The sequence below is a fragment of the Erithacus rubecula genome, assembly GCF_903797595.1.
Source record: "Erithacus rubecula genome assembly, chromosome: 4".
Lineage (NCBI taxonomy): Eukaryota > Metazoa > Chordata > Aves > Passeriformes > Muscicapidae > Erithacus > Erithacus rubecula.
In genome coordinates, this window is record NC_136686.1 from 56,403,305 (window position 1) to 56,423,244 (window position 19,940).

Here is a 19,940-nt window from a genome sequence, read left to right on the forward strand (position 1 = left end):
GATGTGCCTTTAAGTGGGATTAAAGGCCTTCCAGTACCATGGATTTATCTGTTTTTAAGAAACAATTCTACAGCCAGACACTTAGTTCTACTATTCCCACATATTAGGTTAAAACATTTTAATAAGATGCACATTAACCAAAGTAAAAATAAACATTAAGCACCAGGTTTTATTTCTGACTGACAGAGGAAGAGCTTCAAAAGGAGCAAGTTTCAGGCCAGGAAACTAGAAAGCACTTGCTTCGATGTAAAGGCAATCTTCCTCAGTGTAAAACACCTATTTCAAAGGGGGAAAAAGGAGAGGTTTCTCCAAGACACTTCCAAATTTTAGGATAAAGCCCCACAGCAGGCCACATGCATCCTGCTGGCTCAGAGTACCTAGGCATATCCCAACATCATTTGCTCTTAACTAATCCACAAGCTATGCTGACTTACTAACTTTCTGCTCCACTCTCTCACTTTGAGCATAACTGGGAATTAATGAAAACAATTAAGAAATGCTAGTAACAAGGAAAAATGTTAATCTGAATCTAACTACAGCAGGGAAAGCAAACTGCTGTCTTTCTGCTCCTATTTGCAAATTGCAGTAGTTACTCCTTTCCATTACAGGAGTTGATCCTGATCCAAATCAGGATTTCTAAGTGATACGGAGAGAAACCAGTTTAAAAACAGAGAATGTAATAGGTAAAGTGGAAATATAAAGCAGTAAGCAAGTAAAACCTAAAGGGAAGCTACCCTCTAAATTCTCAGAAAATTGCAATGGTTGGTGAAAAGCATTCACTAAGTACCAAGCAGCCATACAGGTGACACTGAGATACCATTCACAGGTTTTGCTGATCTCCTTACCTCTTGGCTGTAAGCTCGCCTTTTTATTTCTGGGGAACTGTCAGGTGAGGAAATATTCTAAATAAACAAGAAGAAATAGCAAGTCAATTTATTTTTTAGCCTAGAGAAATACACCCCCCATTATGTAGCAGGAGTACAAATACTGATTACACTACAATGTCTGAACACTTTCTCTCTGAATGCTCTAAAATTCATCATAAATCTCACCTCAAAGTGCATGGTATTTCCATGTATACATGGAGTTACAGGAGTAACTGGTGAATATATGGGTTTGTAACCATTTCGACAAGCTTCATCTTCTGTTTTCACCCTTGGAGGAGTAGCAAACAAGGATGGTTCAGAGGCAGTGATGTCAGCATGGGTTGGTGTGGCATAGGGAGAAGGAGTAGGTGTGGAGGTTTCTGAGAAAGCAGACTCCAACAGCTGATACAGTCTTCGTTTTTTCAGTGGTGTGGTTAGATCTGGATGTTAGAATTAGAGAAGTTACAAGACTTCCAGATATTACAATCACAGTTGTTCAAGTACTTCATGTAATGAAATTGTGAATTCCAAATTAAAGAATTAAAAGATTAAAAGGTCTCTGAAGAGCAGGCTTCCTGCAAGATGAACTTTTAACAGCCTGCAGATACACCAGTAACTGAATCCTGTGTGCTAGGATGCTGAGAAGAACTGTCTATGTCTCCAGAAAAGGTAAAGTCAACTTCTATGCATTTTTAAGACTGTTCAGCTAAATTGTGGTTTTAGTGCACTCTGATTTTCTATTATGCCTACAAGATTACACAGCTTTTCCACCCATGTGCTACACTAGCATACCAAGTTTTAAAGGTATTCTAAATACATAGAAAGCATAGGACATTAAATTTATAACCTGACCTCTTAATACTAATACCAAATCCATTAGTCTTTTTTTGACTGTAAATGTTAGAAAATATAATGGCTTCTCATCTAATATACATTAAAGGGGGAAAATCATCCAACCACTATGCAACTAAGCATTTCTTTCAAAGAAAATATCAGGAAAACATGCAAATACCACTGGAATTTTCATCGACTCATCACTTGAAAAACCACAGTGCTCCACAATCAGCTACTTCAATGTAGCTCTTATGTAATGTATTTACAAAAGCTTCACACCTGTTAAGGAACAGCTGTCATTCAGTAACAAAGGACTTTTATGTTCACCATTGATGGCCGGACTTCTAGATCTCTCTTGTGATGGAGAATTAAATCTATCAATTGTTGTTGAATTTTCTTCTTCCAAAGCCTGCTTCAACCAACGCTGTAATACAACAAGAAGTTCCAATTAGTGACTTAAAACTTTAATGATGAACATTTCCAAATGTGTAACATGACTGGTTTGCCAAACAGCCTTTTTTCTGCCTGAATTTATTCTAGAAAATAAAGACTGCTTTTAATTAATATGGGATAGAACACGGCAATGAAGGGAAGCATTACCTTCTTACAAGAGCCAGTAATGTTTTCCACAGGTTCTTTTTTCCTCCTCTTCTCTGAAAGGAATGGAGAAGTAAAACGGATATAGTGCTTTGGAGTTGAATACACGTGTGGACTGTAAGTGAGACCAGGTAAAGAATTGAGCTGAGTAGCCAGAACCTCAGGGTCGGTGGTTATGCGAAGAGGCCTTTCTGGTAGAGTGTCTGTAGGCTTCCCTGCTTTATCAGTCTTTTCACTTAACCATTCACTAACCAAGTGCTAAATAGAAAGAGGAAAAAAAAAAAAAAGTGTTTTATGAGTGTTTTTACCAGTGGCTTTTAAAAATGTATTTAGTTCAATCATTCATTCATCTAGTCAACTATTACACAAACCAGAAACTGTTTGTTTCCAGGCTCCAGGTTTAAAAGCACCTGGCAAGAATTAAGTCAGTTTTAGAGAAATCATGGGGACAGCAGAAGAAATCAGTACAGATTTGCTTACACAACAGTTTGGGAGAGAGGCAGGGGTGTTTAGTTTTTTGAGGGTTTTTTTTAGTTGTAAACTACTTAGTCCTATTGCATTTAATTCTCACAGAACATTACAAGTACCCAGATCCACTGTATTTAGGATGCCAATTTAGTAACACAATTCTAAATCAAAATTCAAACTTGTGCCTGAGTATCCAGGCTGAGGAGAAACAGTGTAAAATTAAAAGAGCAGAGTTAAAGAAACCCCTCATTACATTTCCATACTGTCAGGACTGTGCCTCAGTCGACATGTCAGGCAGCTGCCTTGAACACTCTTCAACTCTAATAGTAAATGTGGTGTAATTTAATACAAATATACACTGGTCTAAAAAGGCTATTCTTTCCTAGTTAGTTTAGTGTTTTTAAAAAATATGCCAGTAGGTTTTAGTTTCTATTAACAGATAAACTTTTTTTTACAGTGATTCAAAATTAAGGACATGCACCATTAAATAATATGAATATGATATTAAGGCTTTAACACAAGTCATCATAATGTATTTTATTCTGTCTTTTAAAAATCAATTTTTATTTAATTAATTTTTAAAGCAAGACCTTCTCTGTACTTAAGAGTACACTGGGTGCAATGCAGAGACATTTCACAGATACCTGAAGCCTGAATTTTACTGCACTTTTTTGCTCTTTCATAATACTAAGGGTGTCTTCCTTCTTTTCTGCTATGCAACAGGCAAGAAAGGAAGAAAGGTTCTAGTGCTCCCTGTCACAAGAATATAACAGTGACACAAATAAGCAGTGTTACAGGATGACTCAGTACCTTTTGGAAAAAAAAATTCTAAATTATATTTAGGGGTTTAAGATAAAAAAATCTTGAAATTGCTTTTTTTTCTTCTGACAAGAAGTTTTGACCTACGACCTCCTTCCCCTTTTTCTCCACTGAGTAAAAATTTCAGGACTTCTTGTAAATCACACTTTTTAATGTATTATGTGAATTTTAAAGCAGAAAGCTGTACTGCTTCTGCTGCAGAATTAAGATTTCTGAGTGTCTTTTAGTATCAATGCCATTTTGTACAAGTTTTTTGCAATGCAGTCCAACAGAAAGGAATTTATAAACAAAGCACCGAAGAGTGAAGAATTTTTCCTCCAGACATGCACATACACATTCAGGGTGTTCAGATGCATTCACTTCAGAACATCTGAGAAGTAGCAGAAGTTAGTGATTTCCTTGGACATATTGTTTGCTATCTGAAGCATACAATGAGCAAAGGAAAGAAAGGCAACTTTTATTTCCTTGGGTTTTTCTTTAAGTTCAGCTATAATTAATTATATTTTGGTTATGTATATTATTTCAATCCATTTAGAAAGCCCATTTAGAAAACATTTTGTTCCAAAATTCCTCTGAAGATGTATTTTCAAGATGTCTTAAATCCAAACTTATTCCACCAAAGGATGTTACACATATTTTAATCTATTGAGTGGCTATACAATGGTGATTTTTCAAGAAATGAGTAAACATTTCAAAAAAACCATACATGCAGTTGCATACTGATGGATCAGCCTGTATCTTTTTAAAAACTCTGTTAAGGTCCATCTTTTGCCCATCCCTCAAAAGACTTACCTTCTTTGTTTTGGGATACTTAGTAGGGCATTTACTAAGTGCTGGAGCTTCTGTTTCAGTAACCATTTCTGTAACAACAGTTTCTGTTTCAGGCTCAGCTACCAGTGCTGCATTCTCAGTTTCGTTGTGCTGTGAAGTCACTTCCACATCAGGAGAGGAGGGCTGAATATCTGAGCACATGCTGACGGTCCTGTGTCGCCTGCGCTGCTGCCCAATGTGAGTTCTACTCCGGGAGAAGCTTTTCCTCTGTTTAGCTCTATTGACTTTCGCTGGCGTGGGCTTGGTGGCAGTTTCTTCTTTTGCCGGTTCCTGGGACAAAACAGAAGTTCAGCAAACAGATCCCATACACGTTTAGTTACTTATTTTTCTTAGGGGAAAAAAAACCCCCCAGTTCCCTCTTCTTTTACAGGTCCAAAAAGTCTCATTCTTATTTTTGTTGTCAGAACTACAATACTTTTCTCCTTCTTGAAGGCAAATGACAGGTTGTCCTGTAGTTTCCTAGCAAGCACACGCTGTATGATCAGCAGTATTCACACACATCCATCACCAGTCAGAGGATGACAGATTTGTGCAAGAAATGGCATTCCTTCATCCATAAGCTAGAAATTAACTGCTTATATCAGGATATCTTTCAGTCCAGTATCTTTCCAATTCATAGTTTACTAGGTGTTCAGCTTTATCTCAAAAGGTACTTAAGAGAATGCTGACAGTTTAGGGAAACAATCTGGACTGAGAATCATTATGTGAGTATTTGCAAACATAGAAGCATCCATTAACAACACAGTTAAATACTGTTAAGTATCATCTGCAAGAACTCAGAAAAAACCCCAGACTTTACTATAACAGGAACATGATAATACTATGTACTCCTGAAAAACACACCGAATAAACAAACTGTTCTTTACTGGTTACAGAGGGTATCTAAGGACAGTCACCTCCTGTGGCAAAAGTAAACTTTGATAACTACTTCTACCCTGAACTTCAAAGACAGACTGAATTACACAGCTGGTGTGCATGTTTGCATAAATTCATGTAACTGAAATTCTTCATTAAAGAATTCTATAGGTATCTTACCCAGAAAACAAATCAGGAGCTAATAAAATATAACGTCAAGGAACCAAATAGATTTTGGTAAAATATATTTGAGTTCAGATGGAAAAAAAAAAATTTCATACATCTTAACATGCACCTTGCCATCCAAATTGACAAAACATGTATTGTTAAAAGTTAGCTTTAAAATAAAGCCCCAGATAACTACCTGAATAAATTCAGCATCATTGAGAATCTGTGGTTCCTTGCATTCTGATTTAACCTCTGTTTTTGCTGTGCTGATTCTTTCCAAAGCCTGTTCTCTTCTTTTTTCTCTTTTTTCTAGTCTGGCAAAAGCTTGCAGGATAGCTTCCATTTTCCGTTCTTCTCTTGTCTGATGGATTTAACAATAACCATGATCAGTTTTAGTCATAATCTTTCATATATATAAATATGCAATTTCTCTCTCCTATTTTTAATCTAGTTTAAAAACATGTTCAATGTAGGTCTGACATGAAGATCAAGTTCAGAAGCAGCTTGGATTAAAAGGACATGCTACAATCACTGCATATACTAGACTTCTGAAGAAAGGCTTGCATCCATACCAGTGTGATAAAGAGAATCCTACTTTGGATTTAGGAACTTGCTTAATTTCTTGAATACTTAACCAAAAAAAGCGTATTTTAAGATGCTTACTTTTATAAACACTCTTCTACCAGAATCTAAAAATTAGGATTTCTGAGACTTTTTATTCAAGTAGGGAATTAAAATAAAACGGGAAAATCTTGATTCCCAACGCTATCTATAAAAATGGGCATTACAAATAGCAAGCAATAATAAAAGAGCAAATAATTAGATCTAAAACAGGCATTGCCGAGATCATCTGAAGACACTAAAAAAATAATATACAATTGAAGATAAAAGCAGATTTTTGTCAGAATGCAGTGATGAACCCAGATGAACTGTTCTCAAATAGCAAGCCTTGCATTTTAAGGATAAGTTCATGTAAGGATCTGACTTTGCACATGCGCAGATTGTACAAGCCCACAAAAGGCAGCAATTAGCACGAGAAGAGCAGGTGCCACTAAGCCTTAATGATGCCTTATGGGCAGCTACTTGCTTCCCAACTTACCATCTTCCTTTTCCTTTCAGCAATCTGCTCCTCTGATTCCATTTCTACTTCATTGCTAATGGGAGTTTTTTCTTCTATATCATCAATAAAATCTGGCTCCTGGAAGATGGAAATGATTGTTTCATAGAAGTTCTGCTACTCTTGCAAACTAGAGTGAACAAAAAACTACAAAGAACTAAGAATCCTCAGATCACTACATCAAAAGTAACCAACGAATCAGGATGAAAGTGTTTCATACCCACTCCCTCATCCCACCAAGCAAAAAGCAGTATCAGAAAAAACTTTTGAATCAAAGGAAATTTTTGGACATTAACAATGGCCACGGCTCTAACCACTTCATAATCAGTTAAATAATTAGGAGCCTTATATTATATACCCACAAAAAATAGTATTAGTTTAGTGAAACAGAATGAATGCCAAAGTAGATGTTACCATGTACACAGTGGTTTTTTTAGCTCAGATGTATATTCAATTGAAGCCACAATTTCCATTTAAACACTCACTATATCATCTAATGACAGTGCCTTATCATATGGAAACACAAAAATTACCTAACTAACAATGGTTTTCTACTTTGAAAGAAAAAACAAGAATGAAAGTGTAACTTGGAAACTAAGTGTTCACTAGTCCTATATGCAATTTCACTCTTACATAAAGGACTAAAGATGTTAATTTTGTCTTAAAAATCTGTATCTAAACATAGAAACCAGGCAATTAGTAGCTTTTTTTCCTAGGGTGCTATCTATGATAGTTACCATAAAGAAACTGTATGGGGAAAATTCAAATGTACTTTTAATAGCTTATTCTTTCCATACTTCAGTTTTGAAAAACAATACAAGTTCTCCTGTGACTGTTCTATATAAGCACTGCATATTACATTAAAAGATGGGGAAAAGATTCCCTACACCAGCTATCACTTCTTGAAAACATGGCACAAAACACAAATCAAAAATCATTTAAGATGAGAAAGTTTAAATACTGCCTCTCTGGAAACAATAATCTGCAAGTCACATGCATGCCTTCTGAACTTCTAGGCATTTTTAGGCTATTTAGCTACTAACACAGCAGAATAATTTATCATCTTAAGAAGCCTTAAGTGTCAGTATGCTCACTTTAACTTATTTCCTTCAGTCCTAAAATGATGTTAAAAGAACTAGGAATTGCTCACTCCCAGAATAACTCCTTTTCTCTGTCTCCAAATCATCATCAAAAACCATCATATTGAAAAAAAAAAAGCATCCTCACCACCCTCAAAATGAAGAAATATAGACAGTTACTAAGGTAACAATCTAATCACATTAAATAGGTATCTTCAATAGCTGTTCTGCAAAATGAATAAATTTATGTAATGGACCCCTCGCAATAGTTCTTTCAAACTGTCATATTCAAAAAAAGACTAATTTAAAATTTACTACCACAGTACATTACCAGGTAGCTTTTTATACATTTAGTTTCAAAAAATACTTTCCTCCTCCCAACTGAATGAAACATGAAGCTGCAGAGCTCCATTAAAAATGGAGCTGCAGTCAACATTCAGTATCCTGGGCTGGAGTTCTGTTTCAAGAGCAGGACTATGTACTGCTATGTTAAAAATACTTCTGAGTAACACCAGCAAACTAACCAAAAGGCACATCAGGATGGACTGGGAGCTCCTGAAACCATGACATGAGGCCTTCACATCAGAGTCCCAAAGGAAAGGGAGAGGAAAGAAGTCCAACATACTTTTAATTACAACTGAGTAAAAACGAAAACTTAAAATAATATACAAAATTCTAAACAGCTTATCCATCATTCTGACTTTAGAGAAATCACATTGCTTTTCAGTGACTTGTTAAAATAACTTTAGCAGCTATAAAACGAGAGTATCTGTATTTGAAGGCTTTTATTTCTGAGAATCTTTGTGTCAGTACCTGATTATTGGAAATGGACAGCCTGAGGGGAGAGAGCTTCCTCTGCTTATTATCTGCAATTTTCATTTTGGTGGCTGCTCCTTCACAATCCAATGTGATGTTCTGATTTTGAGTCTCCTTTTCTCTTGAAACATCTTTCTCTTTCTTTCCCTTTTTCCTTCTAGTTTCATATCCAGTATTGATGTTTTCTGTAGGCTCAGAACGTCTCAGAACTGGACACTCAGGATTTTCTTTGAGGCAAGCACAATCCACTTTGTATTTACTGCAAGTAATTAAATGCAAGAAGGCATATTTGATTAGCTTGTACAGTAGTGAGACCCTTCAATACCAAATCATTGATATTTCACAATAAACATCTGCTGTAGTGCAAACCAACTACATTAAAATGCATATGACTCAAGTTTTCACCACAATATATAACACTACCATAATTCTAAAACCTTGTCTACTGGTTGACTGAAGTTTTGGCTTCGTCAGCTTTGCCACATAGAATTTTTTTAAAATTCAACGTCAGTATTCTGCTTGAAAAACAGAAGACATCTAAAACCTGAGTATAACCCTAAGTAGAAACATAACCAACCAAAACAAACAGAGGCATGGAAGTCAGAGAGTTCATTTTATATGCAAAGATGGCAGACACAATTTACAGCAGGAGAACTGAAAGGGGCTGTCAGCTGTTTCAGGTACTAAACACAACTACTATGTATTTTTAGGAGTATGTCTGCTTGTAACAGTGACAGTGTGCTCTGTGGTCATACATAGTTCAGGTCAAGTAGCAAAGGCATGCCTGCACTGCATCCAAGCTGGTTTAAGAGCAGGCCACAGAAATGCAGCAATAAAAATACACAACTCTGCCTACACACACACTGTTCATTGTAAATATAGTGCCTCAGGAACCCTGTGTTATTAAAACATGCAAGAAAGCAAACAATGCAAAACCAAAGCCATTCTGAATTGCAATGTAACTTAATGAGCATTAGATGTATTTTAGAACAGCATTCTCAAATACTTACCAATTTCCATAATCAAAATCAAATGCTATGGTAATCTCTGCTCCCTTTGGAATGTTATGGATGGAGTAAATATAAAGATGAATTGTTCCATCTTCAATTACATGCCTCACCTACAGTCAAGAGAATGTTATTGTATTACCATGAATTACTTTCAAGTTCTTGTATAAAAATTGTAGGGATTGCTCAAATTATCAGGAATCTCAAGGAAAAGGAGATTCCTCAGTAAATGACACCTCGTTTAACTTTCCAAATGTGCTCACCTCTGCATTTGGTGTACACGAACGCCTGATAAATCGAGCTTCATTTCCAAAAGTTCTTGCATCAACACACATTTCTAGCCCATGGAATTTGGAGTAAAACAAAACAAATGGGTATGGCCTGGAAAACACACAAGAAAACAGGGAATATAATGATTTTTGAAGATGCTAAATAGTGCATATGCTCCTTATTAGTCAGCTTTGTAACATGATGTTTAGAAAAATACACTGAATTTGGAGGTTAATCTAAGAATGACATGTTTGTATTTAAGCATCATGATTTTAACAGGCACATTCTTTACATATAATCTCAGAATACCTCAAGATGGGAGTTACAGCCCTGTATTATCTGCATAGGATCTAAAGGGAGAACACTTACAGAGCAAGCACTAGACATAGAAGACACACAGGTAATCTTCTTTCAAATTTCTTAAAGCTTTTCTTACAACATGCCCCAAAATTAAACTCAGAAACTTGTACGTCACATAGAATAATTTTTTAAAGTAAGACCACCACATCCCTGCCTAATACACTGCAGCACCACTAGCACCAACGTTCCTGAAGGAGATTCCACATACTTTGTGAAATCTTGAATCTCTTTTAAAAATTTAATTTCTTTTAAATCTTTTAATTTTGTGAAATGCTTTAAGTTCTGCTATTCCAAGTGCCAAGGAACCCTTCTATCTTTACCCAGCAAAAGCTGTCTATCTCCTCCAAAAGGCCTCCTGCAAATTCCCAAGCAGGTGTGTTCATGCAGCATTAGCAGCAGCATTGAAACCAATCCACAGAAAGAAGGAAGCAGTCACAAACAGTTCAATAAACCAACTAGAACTCTGGCAGTAAAACAGCCCCAAGCTGATCTGTGTCCAGTTTTATTCTCACCTTCATGGACTTAAAATCCATTTATCTCACAGAAGATAAAGCCTTTACAATCAATATATGAATTACTTTATATGAATTATTATATTATATGGGAGACCCTTTCTATTTTCTGGTTTAATGTAGACAACAACTCAACTGAGCACGCAGGAGTGCTGTAATCAGGGAGGAACAAAAAAGAGAAAACTAGCTCCTAAACAGATCTGTAAGGATATCTAGAAGAGAAAGACACAGTAACTAAGATCCATTTGTACTTGAAGCAACAGTTTGGAAAATACCATTTAAACATTACTTTACTGAAACATTAGGAATGAACTAACCTTTTAAAGAAATATCCATTAGCTTCAAACTGTTCTCTCAGCATGAACTTTCCTCTGTATTCAATAATAAGTGCATCAGGAGGAAGGTCTTTGGCAGCCTTTAAAATTTTCTTGTTTTTTTGCACGTAACTCTGTAAAGACATAGATTCATTTATGAATTTCCCTTTCAACAGTTTTTCCATTATTATTAATAGCAGATTATACTTCCACAACTATTAAACAATTTTATTGAAGTAAAAAAGCCTCTCTTTTTCGTAATTAAACCTCCAGACAGAGCTCCCCTAGTAATGCTACTAGTTATCAAATTAGATACAAGGAATTCTTCGGCCCTAGCTCTCCAGGACATGGCTGAAAACCAACGTACTCATGTTCTCACAATTTAAGTACTACAGCCTTTAGTGCTTAGTAGTACTTAGCTCTCACCATGACTAGGATGCATTGCTGCATTGTTTTGAACAACATTTTCAAAAGTCTTTGATTCCTCTGAACAAAACAAAACATGCAGACATAAAATGACATTCACAAATCATTCTAGGAAAAACAGAACAGGGAAATAACATAATAATTGGAAAAAAAAGAATCCTGAGAGAGTTTCCAAATTCATTTTCAGATCTTTAGATGGAAGGATGGCTTTAATTAAAAACCAATACATACCCTGGCAATTAGTGAACTCACACCTCTCATAACTGTCATCACCAACCAAAAAGGAAGTAGCCTCTATGTGGGCAAAAGGCTCTGTAAGTAGGGATATTCCTCTAAGGAGGGTGTCCCATATGCCATGATGGTCTTTGAGAAAAAGAAGCAAAGATGCTTCCATTAATCTGCTACAGTAACTACTCCTCAAGATTTCTGTTACAAAATGCTAAGTCTTTTACATGGCTCTGATTTTAAGCCTGTAAGTAACTGGTAAGTTACTGATAAGTAAGGCTTATTTGGGAAATTGCACGATTTTTTCATAAACTAGAAATTACAGGATCATGAGTTTAAAAAATTCAGTACTGAAAACACCACCATGAACATCAGGAACACTTACCACAACCTTACAAAAATGTAGACAATGAACATCTTGGTACACATAGTAGGCAATAAAATAAATTCAGTTTCAATGATTCTTTTACTCTGACCACCTCCAGGTGTCCCTCACAGAGAAACAGCAGCAAAGTTGACTAAAGCTGACTGTGTGTCAAGAGACAGTCTGAGGGCAACCCAATGTTCAGGCTGAGACTAACACCTAAGCTACTTTTTAGGATAAATTATACGCAAATGTAAACACAACCTGGGTGGTACAGAATGTTTAAAACTCAGTTACAAATTCTGAAAAATATGTTAAAATTCTGATGCTCAGATATGGTGAGACAAGGAACAGAAAGTAAATGTGAAGTCCTACTCTTTTTTTCTCCCCCCCATGTTAATTTTTGTTTGTTTTAGGGGTTTTTTTCTTGTTTTGGTTTGGGGTTTTTTGGTTGGTTGGAGTTTTTTTAAGGCATTTAAGGTCATGGCACAAACAGCATGCAGTAACACAGTAAGGCACAGCTCATTACCTCTACTGGAGGTTTGAAAATCAGATTGCTGGTGCTGACTTCTTTTTTGTCATTTCCATTGCCTAATCTGAGAGCTATTTTTTGTGCCTCCCTCTGGACACCTTCACTGTATTGGTTATTATTTGCTTCTTCATAACGATCCATCCATGCCTTGATTTTAGTTTCCCATCCGAAGTTTGAAGTGTCAGTAGGATCAATCTCTGGAGCTGAGCCCTAAAAATTAAAGTAAGCGACCAGACATTAGAAGGTAAGGTATTAAAACAAAAAGAAAAATTCTACAGTAAGACACAAAATGATAGGCAAAGGTATGCCACTGATTAACAGTTTGGGGGTTTTTAGCAAGTCTGGTATAAAACTTCGTATTACTTAAAAACATTGAGTTAAATTCAGTCCCATTACATTTGTCCAAGAATTTTATTATTTAGTAAGTATCACCCAAGTTCAGGAATACTTTCCCTCCTCAACAGTGATTCCTGCTCTTAGTGGGGTGAGAATGGAGAGTGACATTGTTTCCTCCCACAACTGCACTGCATCACAAAATCTAAGTGCAAGAGTTGGAGGGTCAGATCTCCCTGCCCACTCAAGTTTTGTGAACATATGCAAATATAGAGAACTCCAGCTTTTATCCTGTAATACACAGACTTGATTTTCCCCTTCAAAGATCATGCTGTATCTTTTCTTCTGCTGCATAACTTACTAAACTTTACTAACTGTACACCTGCTACATTAAGGTTGTGACTCTAATGTTATAGGCTTTGCATGTAAAATGTCTCTCTCTTTATCTGCTCCTCACTATACAATTCTCCTCAGCAGTGCTTCAGATCCTTTCACTTTTAAAGAAAGTGCCATTGTACCTCCAGACCTCATAAGCAGCAGCCAGGCTGCAGCCAACCAAAGCTCCTTACGGACAGCAGCAGCCAGCCAACGCTCCCTTTTCTATCCACCTGAGCAGAGACACTATTAAACATTGATGAAACACAAGTAGTTCAGCAATTCAAATTACCTGTTTACATTTCTGTTGTGCATGAAGAAAACCATACACCGCAACAGCATTTCAAAAGTGTGATGCTAAGACAACCATGAAAAAACAGTGGAACCTTACAAGCACCATATTAAAAAACCCCAACAAAATTAGAGATTTTTCTTCCCCAATTCCATCTTCACTGTTTGCAAGGCACGTCTTACACATCTGAAGTGTAAATTGCATCCCACTTGTTTTTATATATACCAAGCATGAATGAACTACGGAAATACCTAGTTCTCACACCATGCACATTTTAATGTCACAGAGAATTCAAACCACTGCTGTAACACTTAAATCTTACAAAGCAGATATCCCAATACAATTCCCTCAGACTATGCCAGTATCAGTGAGTAAAATCCTGCCACTTAAACAGGAGTCCCATCAGGTAAAGATGGAGGTTTGAGAGAGCAGAACCATTAACTTAACTTTCAAATTCAATATAGCCATTTCATTATTTTGCTGCTTAACAGTTATGAAAAGCTGGAGCCACTAAGTTCAAATGAGGTGTTCACTCGATTTTACTCCCTTGTGCAGCACACATGAGCCCCAATTAACCCACTGGGTTCTAGAAATAAAAATCTGCACTAATTATTTCAGTTAATTTTGCAAGACAAAGATGTAGTGCTCATACCTTAATTTATAATCACTGTGATGCATACGTAATATATTAGTTACCAGAAGAGAATATTGCAGTGCTTAGTGCATAGCCCCAATTATACTCCTGATGCTTATTATTTAAGTAACATACAGTTAAGGTCTGAAACAAAACCCAAACAAAATCACATTACCTTTACTCTTGAAGACTTCCTGGATCCTTCCCGAAATGCCTAGAATAAAATTAGATATTCACATTCACCAGAGGAAATACAAAATCTCGTAAGGAATTGAAAACCTACTAACAAATTAACAACTTTTCAATTACACACACAAGATGAAAACATGAGAACAAACTATGCTGAAATCTCAAGAAGGTAAGAGGTCTGATCTCACAAAATGTATTTTAACAACCAATTCAGCATTACAACCTAAGTGCACAGTAGTCAGGTACTTCTACCTTTCCCTCACACTACAACTTGATTCTCCAGAATGTCAGAATCCAAGCCAAAACAAAGGTAACAGAAGAATACATGGCAATAGGTTTGTATTGATAATTGCACAATCAAAAGGAAATATTTACTAAAGATTTCCAAAAAGAAATTAAATCAATAATTTAATCTTTCAAGTTTTAAAGGACAAAATTCTCATCCAAGCCAATGACATCAACTATGAAAACCACTTGTTTAGGAAGTTCCATGTGCTTTACTTCTTCACAAATGTTTTGTCTTCACATATATTATACTGTTTATACATCTGTAGCTAAACAGTATAATGTCAGTATTTTTTTACTCTAGTTTAGCAGCTAACTTTCTGACAGCACACTTCCACAAAATTTCTACTCAAATAAATGGAGTCACATCAGGACAAACATTTCTGTACTTAAAACCACCACAAATGAAGACTTTCAAGGAATTATTCTTTGGATATCTCAAAGGTTGTTTTGCACCACCTCTAACTATTTCAAACAATCCAGTAAATGCAATTCCTGTGGTGAGATTCTGCCTCAATTATAAAACTGAACTTGCCCAGGCAGATATATTAACTTAAAATAAGGAGAAGTCATGGGGGTCAGGCACCCAGGAAGACTATAATTTACTAGAGTAATACATTTCAAGCTAAAACCAGGTAGTAAAATAGCCCCATTTTTAAATCGGTGTCTCTTGGTAAGAAGTATCACAGAGCTATAATTTGTAGCACAAAGTAATAAGAGAAATTACATTCACTTACTTTTTTACATTTTGCTATGTTCTGTTCTTTCTCTCCACTTTTTTTCCTCTTCTTATCGTTGACTTTTGTAACTCTTGTAGCAGTTAAAGTAATTGTTGTTGGTGTATGCTGATAAGCAGTATACAGTTCCACAGGAACCTCATCACCACTCTCTGTTGCACTGGTGTCCCCATCTTTAAAACAAAGAATACTCTGTAAATAATCAGCACTGCAGAAAGAACATTCTAGTGGCTCTACATCTGCTTTTGAAACAAAAATTCGTACTGACAAATGCTCCAAGCACTCATATGCAAAATTCACCAACAGTTGCAACAGCATAAATATGAAGGACCAAGGAGAAAGTGATAATTAAGAGAGGTTTGTAATGCAAGGTAAGAAAAAAGTGCCAGATTAAATTCTTTTCTCTGAATGGAATTGATGACTATATTCCATTTCAAGAAAAATTAGAATCAGAACAAAAAAGGTTAAAAAAATTTGTTAACTCCTTCACTTATAAATATATATACATAGCTTTTACTTGTAGTACAGCATTTGGATTCTCTCAGATGACTATTCTAGAAGGGATTAAAATTAATGACTGACCAGCATTTCTTGTGAAGCTGCATTAATTAATCACATGTAAGTCACAATCTACTATTTCAGCTGCAATTTGCACTGTCAAGTGCCTTTTTCAGGGCTAATATGTCAATTTAGCCAAAAGCCTTTTGTACTCAAAATCCCCTAACAGTAACATTCTGCTGCTTAGGAAGAGAAGAGACGATCAGACACAAACTGACAGATACTTTCTCTTTGTGCTGTGCTCTCACAGACCTAAAGGCCAGAGCCTGAAATTCAGCATACATCAGCATTTATGTCAGACAAACACATACCCTGACCTGAAACAGGATTACCCTAGTTCTGTCAAGATGAAAGGCTGTGAAGGATGGGGAGGATTGGAAGAGATGATGCACACAGATAAGAGACTGCTGTTTGCATGTGCTCAGTACCAGCTTCTCAGATTTTAGCAGCTTTTCCAAATAGTCTGTAAATACACTTCACACTAAGCAAAACTTTCTCATACAGCAGAGAAGCAGGCTTTACAAATAGTTAATATGAGAGCTGAGAATAAATTCCTTCTGTTGCTTTAATCAGTGCACTCAGCAGTCCTAATTCTCAAAACCTTCTTTACTAAAAAAAGAACTCCAGCTACTGGTTACTCTGGATTTTTTCCTGCTCACAACATTCCTTAACAGGATTCTGTGCATAGCAAACAATCTCATTTTACCATCCTGGCTATTCTTTTGAACACTTTATCAGGTACATAATTATACTTCATAAATTAGGAACTGATGATGTTTTCTGAATTTGTGTCTTTGCTGAGAATATTTTCTAAACAAGCATAAAAAGCACATGGAAAGAAATGTCTAATCAAAGAGTAAAGAGCAGAAGCAATGCCTGAGAAATAGAAATCCCAGAAAAGAAACTTGAAGTCCACACACTAGTGCCTACAGAATCATGACATCACAGCCACACATCTCTCCTCCTGGCCCCAAACCCCACAAAACACTGTCTTCCTTAGGGAAGCAACATTTCAGTATTGTCGTTCTACACTGTGCTCTAACTTACTGTAAAGAATAATCACCTCAACTGAACATGTAATTACATAGAGTTGTTTTGAGACACTCCTTCCTAACCTACATAACCTGCTTTCACTTTGAAGAGCCTTGGTAAAGCACACTATGGGGAGATCCTGAGTTTGCATGTCAGAAGAAATACAAATGCTCCAAACTTCACAAGTTGTGGGCCCAGATTCATTTACCCATAACCAGCAAATGACCTCAACAGCAATAACTTCAAGACCAAACAGCTTAATGCAACATCCTTGTGTAAGTTATACATCTAGATACTGTATCTTAAAAAAATTCCAAAACCACCAAAACGAACCCACCAACCAAACCCAGAACACCCAGTATACAGCCAAGTATGAGCTTAACAAAGGTGCTCACTTCACTGAACCATAGCAGGTAATCCACTGCACTGTAAGCTGCTCTGGTGCAGAAAAAAAACCAACAAACAACATCTCATACAACCAGAGGCCCCAGAGCAATGGGCTAAAATGTTGCCAGAAAAAAAGGTGATGTGGTTACACATAAAAGCTTAACATACACAATTTTCTATCACATGAAACACTCAGTTATAACCCTTTTCTTGAAGCAAACCAACCAATCTACTACCTTCTTGCCACTGTTTATACCTTTGGGTGAAACACAGCTAAGCCAGCAACTCTTTAGAAATTTTTACAACAAAAACATTATACTCTAAAGAATTCTCATACCTAAATGAAAAACCATATATATATAGACTTACTCAAAGAGCATCCAAATTATGAAGTCTTACCTTTTATCAAACACCTGTAAGTTACTAATAATTAAGTTAAAAGTAACAATCTGCTTCTGCTGAATACCTAAAACATTGAAAAGATCCATTCAAACTGATGCCTAGCTCTAGCCTTTCCTACTTGAAATCATCTGTCAAAATTGCCCATTTTCTGATGTCTCACAGTTTATACCCGAAATAACTGTCCAACTGAACTGTATAACAGTCAACATAGAGTGCATTCACCCAAGCTAAATGGAAATCAAAAGGTGTAAGCACAGACATTCAAGTTATGTATTATAAATCACAGCAATCAATACTGCACTTTGACTATATTTTAGATTAAAGAGAACCAGAATTTGCCTTTTTAAATGCTTTGATACTTTTGCTTTACCATTTAGTATTTCCTTTCCTACTGAATGCTTGTAACAGATTTAGAATACTGATTATCAAGACTGATGAAGGTTAAACACTAACTTGAAGGGTAAGATCTTGTCAGCTCCTCCTAAGATTGTTATCTCTTCCCTTAAGTTTACAGTAAATGATCAGACAGTATGCCTACAAATCCCAAGAGATTATTTAAACAGCTCAGATCATCAACTTCACCTATTTGTTACGAAAATTCAGGTTCAACCTCACAGTATTAACAGACCACTCAGTGAACACATTAACTTCAAATGAGTTATATATCTACTTGTTCTACTATTTTAATAGAATCAGCAAAACTAATTTTAAATTCTAAAAATTGACCTACTAGGCCAACCAAAACTGTATAAAATAAGCTTGGTTTTGTTAAAAGGAAAACAGACAAAACAAAAAATGACTGTGGTTTTGTAAGTAGGTCATTAATGCCTTGAAGGGACTTAAGACAACTTAGTACCAGACAACACCAAGTGTCAACTGCACCAAGAAGCACAGCTGTTCACACACCCCAGACTTTCAGAAGCCATATGAAGTGGGCAGCAGGACCATATATCTACATGGCATTTTTAAAACAAATCTTTAAATACACACAGACACTCCACCATTTCAGAGATGTGATCTGGAAGTAAAACATTTACATTTAGGAGGATGACCTTCTCCCAAGCTATTACTTTTGTAATAGAGTTTGGAAGTACCAGCTGTCAACCAAGAATTCTACAACACACTTGGGTAATGGCCAGACAGAACTCTGGACAAGTTAGGCCAGATGACTTTTGAAATCCCGTGAACAGAAACAAGAACTATTTGCATAAAATACTAAAACTGAAACAGGTACTTGCACTACATGCCACCTTTGTTATCAAAGGCAAAAAACCCTCAAAGCATCGTTACTACCTGCATTGTATTAACACAGTTTAGCAACTTTTCCCATTGTCCAAACAAACCCAGAGCCATGCCAAAACATCCAATCTACATACAACATGTAAGAAACAGGACTTCTTCCTGAACTTTTTTTTCCAGAATGAAAGCAGACTTAGAAACCCTCTCTCATCCCAAAATAAGAAACTAAATCAATTAAGGTGCTTGTTTTCAGCACCTTAGTCAAAGGAGTTATAGTTATTATAGAAGTAGCATTGCTTATTAAAAAAGCTGAACATTGTTCAACAGATTGAATTATTCCACGCTGCTATAAAAAAAACCACAGTGCTAAAAATCATGAATAAAACAAGTGGAATAACAGCACTTCTGATATAATGTTATCTTGGTAAAAATACAGTCAAGTAAAAGACACTGACTTACTAAACCTTGTATGCTGAAAGCTTCTCAAAACTGCAGGAACCATGTATGCATTCTTAAACCTTTATATGCAATGTATACTTATTTTATGATCTTTGCTAAGGAAAGAGCTTTAAATTTTACTCACCTGACATATTTTCCCTTTTCCTTCGTTGCAACAGCACTGCTCTTTCTTTATCTAAACTCCTGAAATGAGAAAATAAAGCAGTGCATTTAAGTATTAAAGCAGACCTCTAGTATTTCCCACTGACTATTACAGATTAAACAGTAAAGGAACTGAATGTTCAGACACTTAGAAAACATCAGTTGTGCACTGTTCCATTCCATTTTAGAGTTCTAAATCTACAAAACTACTTACCTGGGCTGGCAACGTTCACACAGATATATGTCAGGAATATGCTGTCTGTCAATCCCCATGCAGTCAATGTGCTGCCAGACACTATGAAAACACCAAAACAAAACCTCAGCTTCAAAGTACAATTAAAAAAATTGCAAGCACAACACACAGAGAAAGTAAGCTGTTCTCTTTTTTATTGTCATCTTTACTCAGATTCAATACTG

At 36.1% G+C, this 19,940-nt stretch overlaps 1 protein-coding gene across 6 annotated transcripts in view; it reads right to left on the reverse strand.

The window, feature by feature from the left end:
• KMT2E (lysine methyltransferase 2E (inactive)) overlaps positions 1-19,940 on the reverse strand; it is a 56,461-nt gene that overhangs the window by 9,109 nt on the left and 27,412 nt on the right. For all 6 annotated transcript variants that reach the window (XM_079303115.1, XM_079303116.1, XM_079303113.1 and 3 more), the window contains 16 exons: positions 19,738-19,818; positions 19,507-19,565; positions 15,306-15,478; positions 14,270-14,308; positions 12,458-12,670; positions 10,917-11,047; positions 9,721-9,838; positions 9,461-9,570; positions 8,448-8,709; positions 6,538-6,636; positions 5,635-5,799; positions 4,377-4,685; positions 2,301-2,555; positions 1,980-2,124; positions 1,053-1,306; positions 846-902 (listed from right to left, as the gene is read on the reverse strand). In XM_079303115.1, coding sequence (XP_079159241.1) covers positions 846-902; positions 1,053-1,306; positions 1,980-2,124; positions 2,301-2,555; positions 4,377-4,685; positions 5,635-5,799; positions 6,538-6,636; positions 8,448-8,709; positions 9,461-9,570; positions 9,721-9,838; positions 10,917-11,047; positions 12,458-12,670; positions 14,270-14,308; positions 15,306-15,478; positions 19,507-19,565; positions 19,738-19,818 — 2,470 coding nt within the window. The remainder of the gene's footprint in view (positions 1-845; positions 903-1,052; positions 1,307-1,979; positions 2,125-2,300; positions 2,556-4,376; positions 4,686-5,634; positions 5,800-6,537; positions 6,637-8,447; positions 8,710-9,460; positions 9,571-9,720; positions 9,839-10,916; positions 11,048-12,457; positions 12,671-14,269; positions 14,309-15,305; positions 15,479-19,506; positions 19,566-19,737; positions 19,819-19,940) is intronic.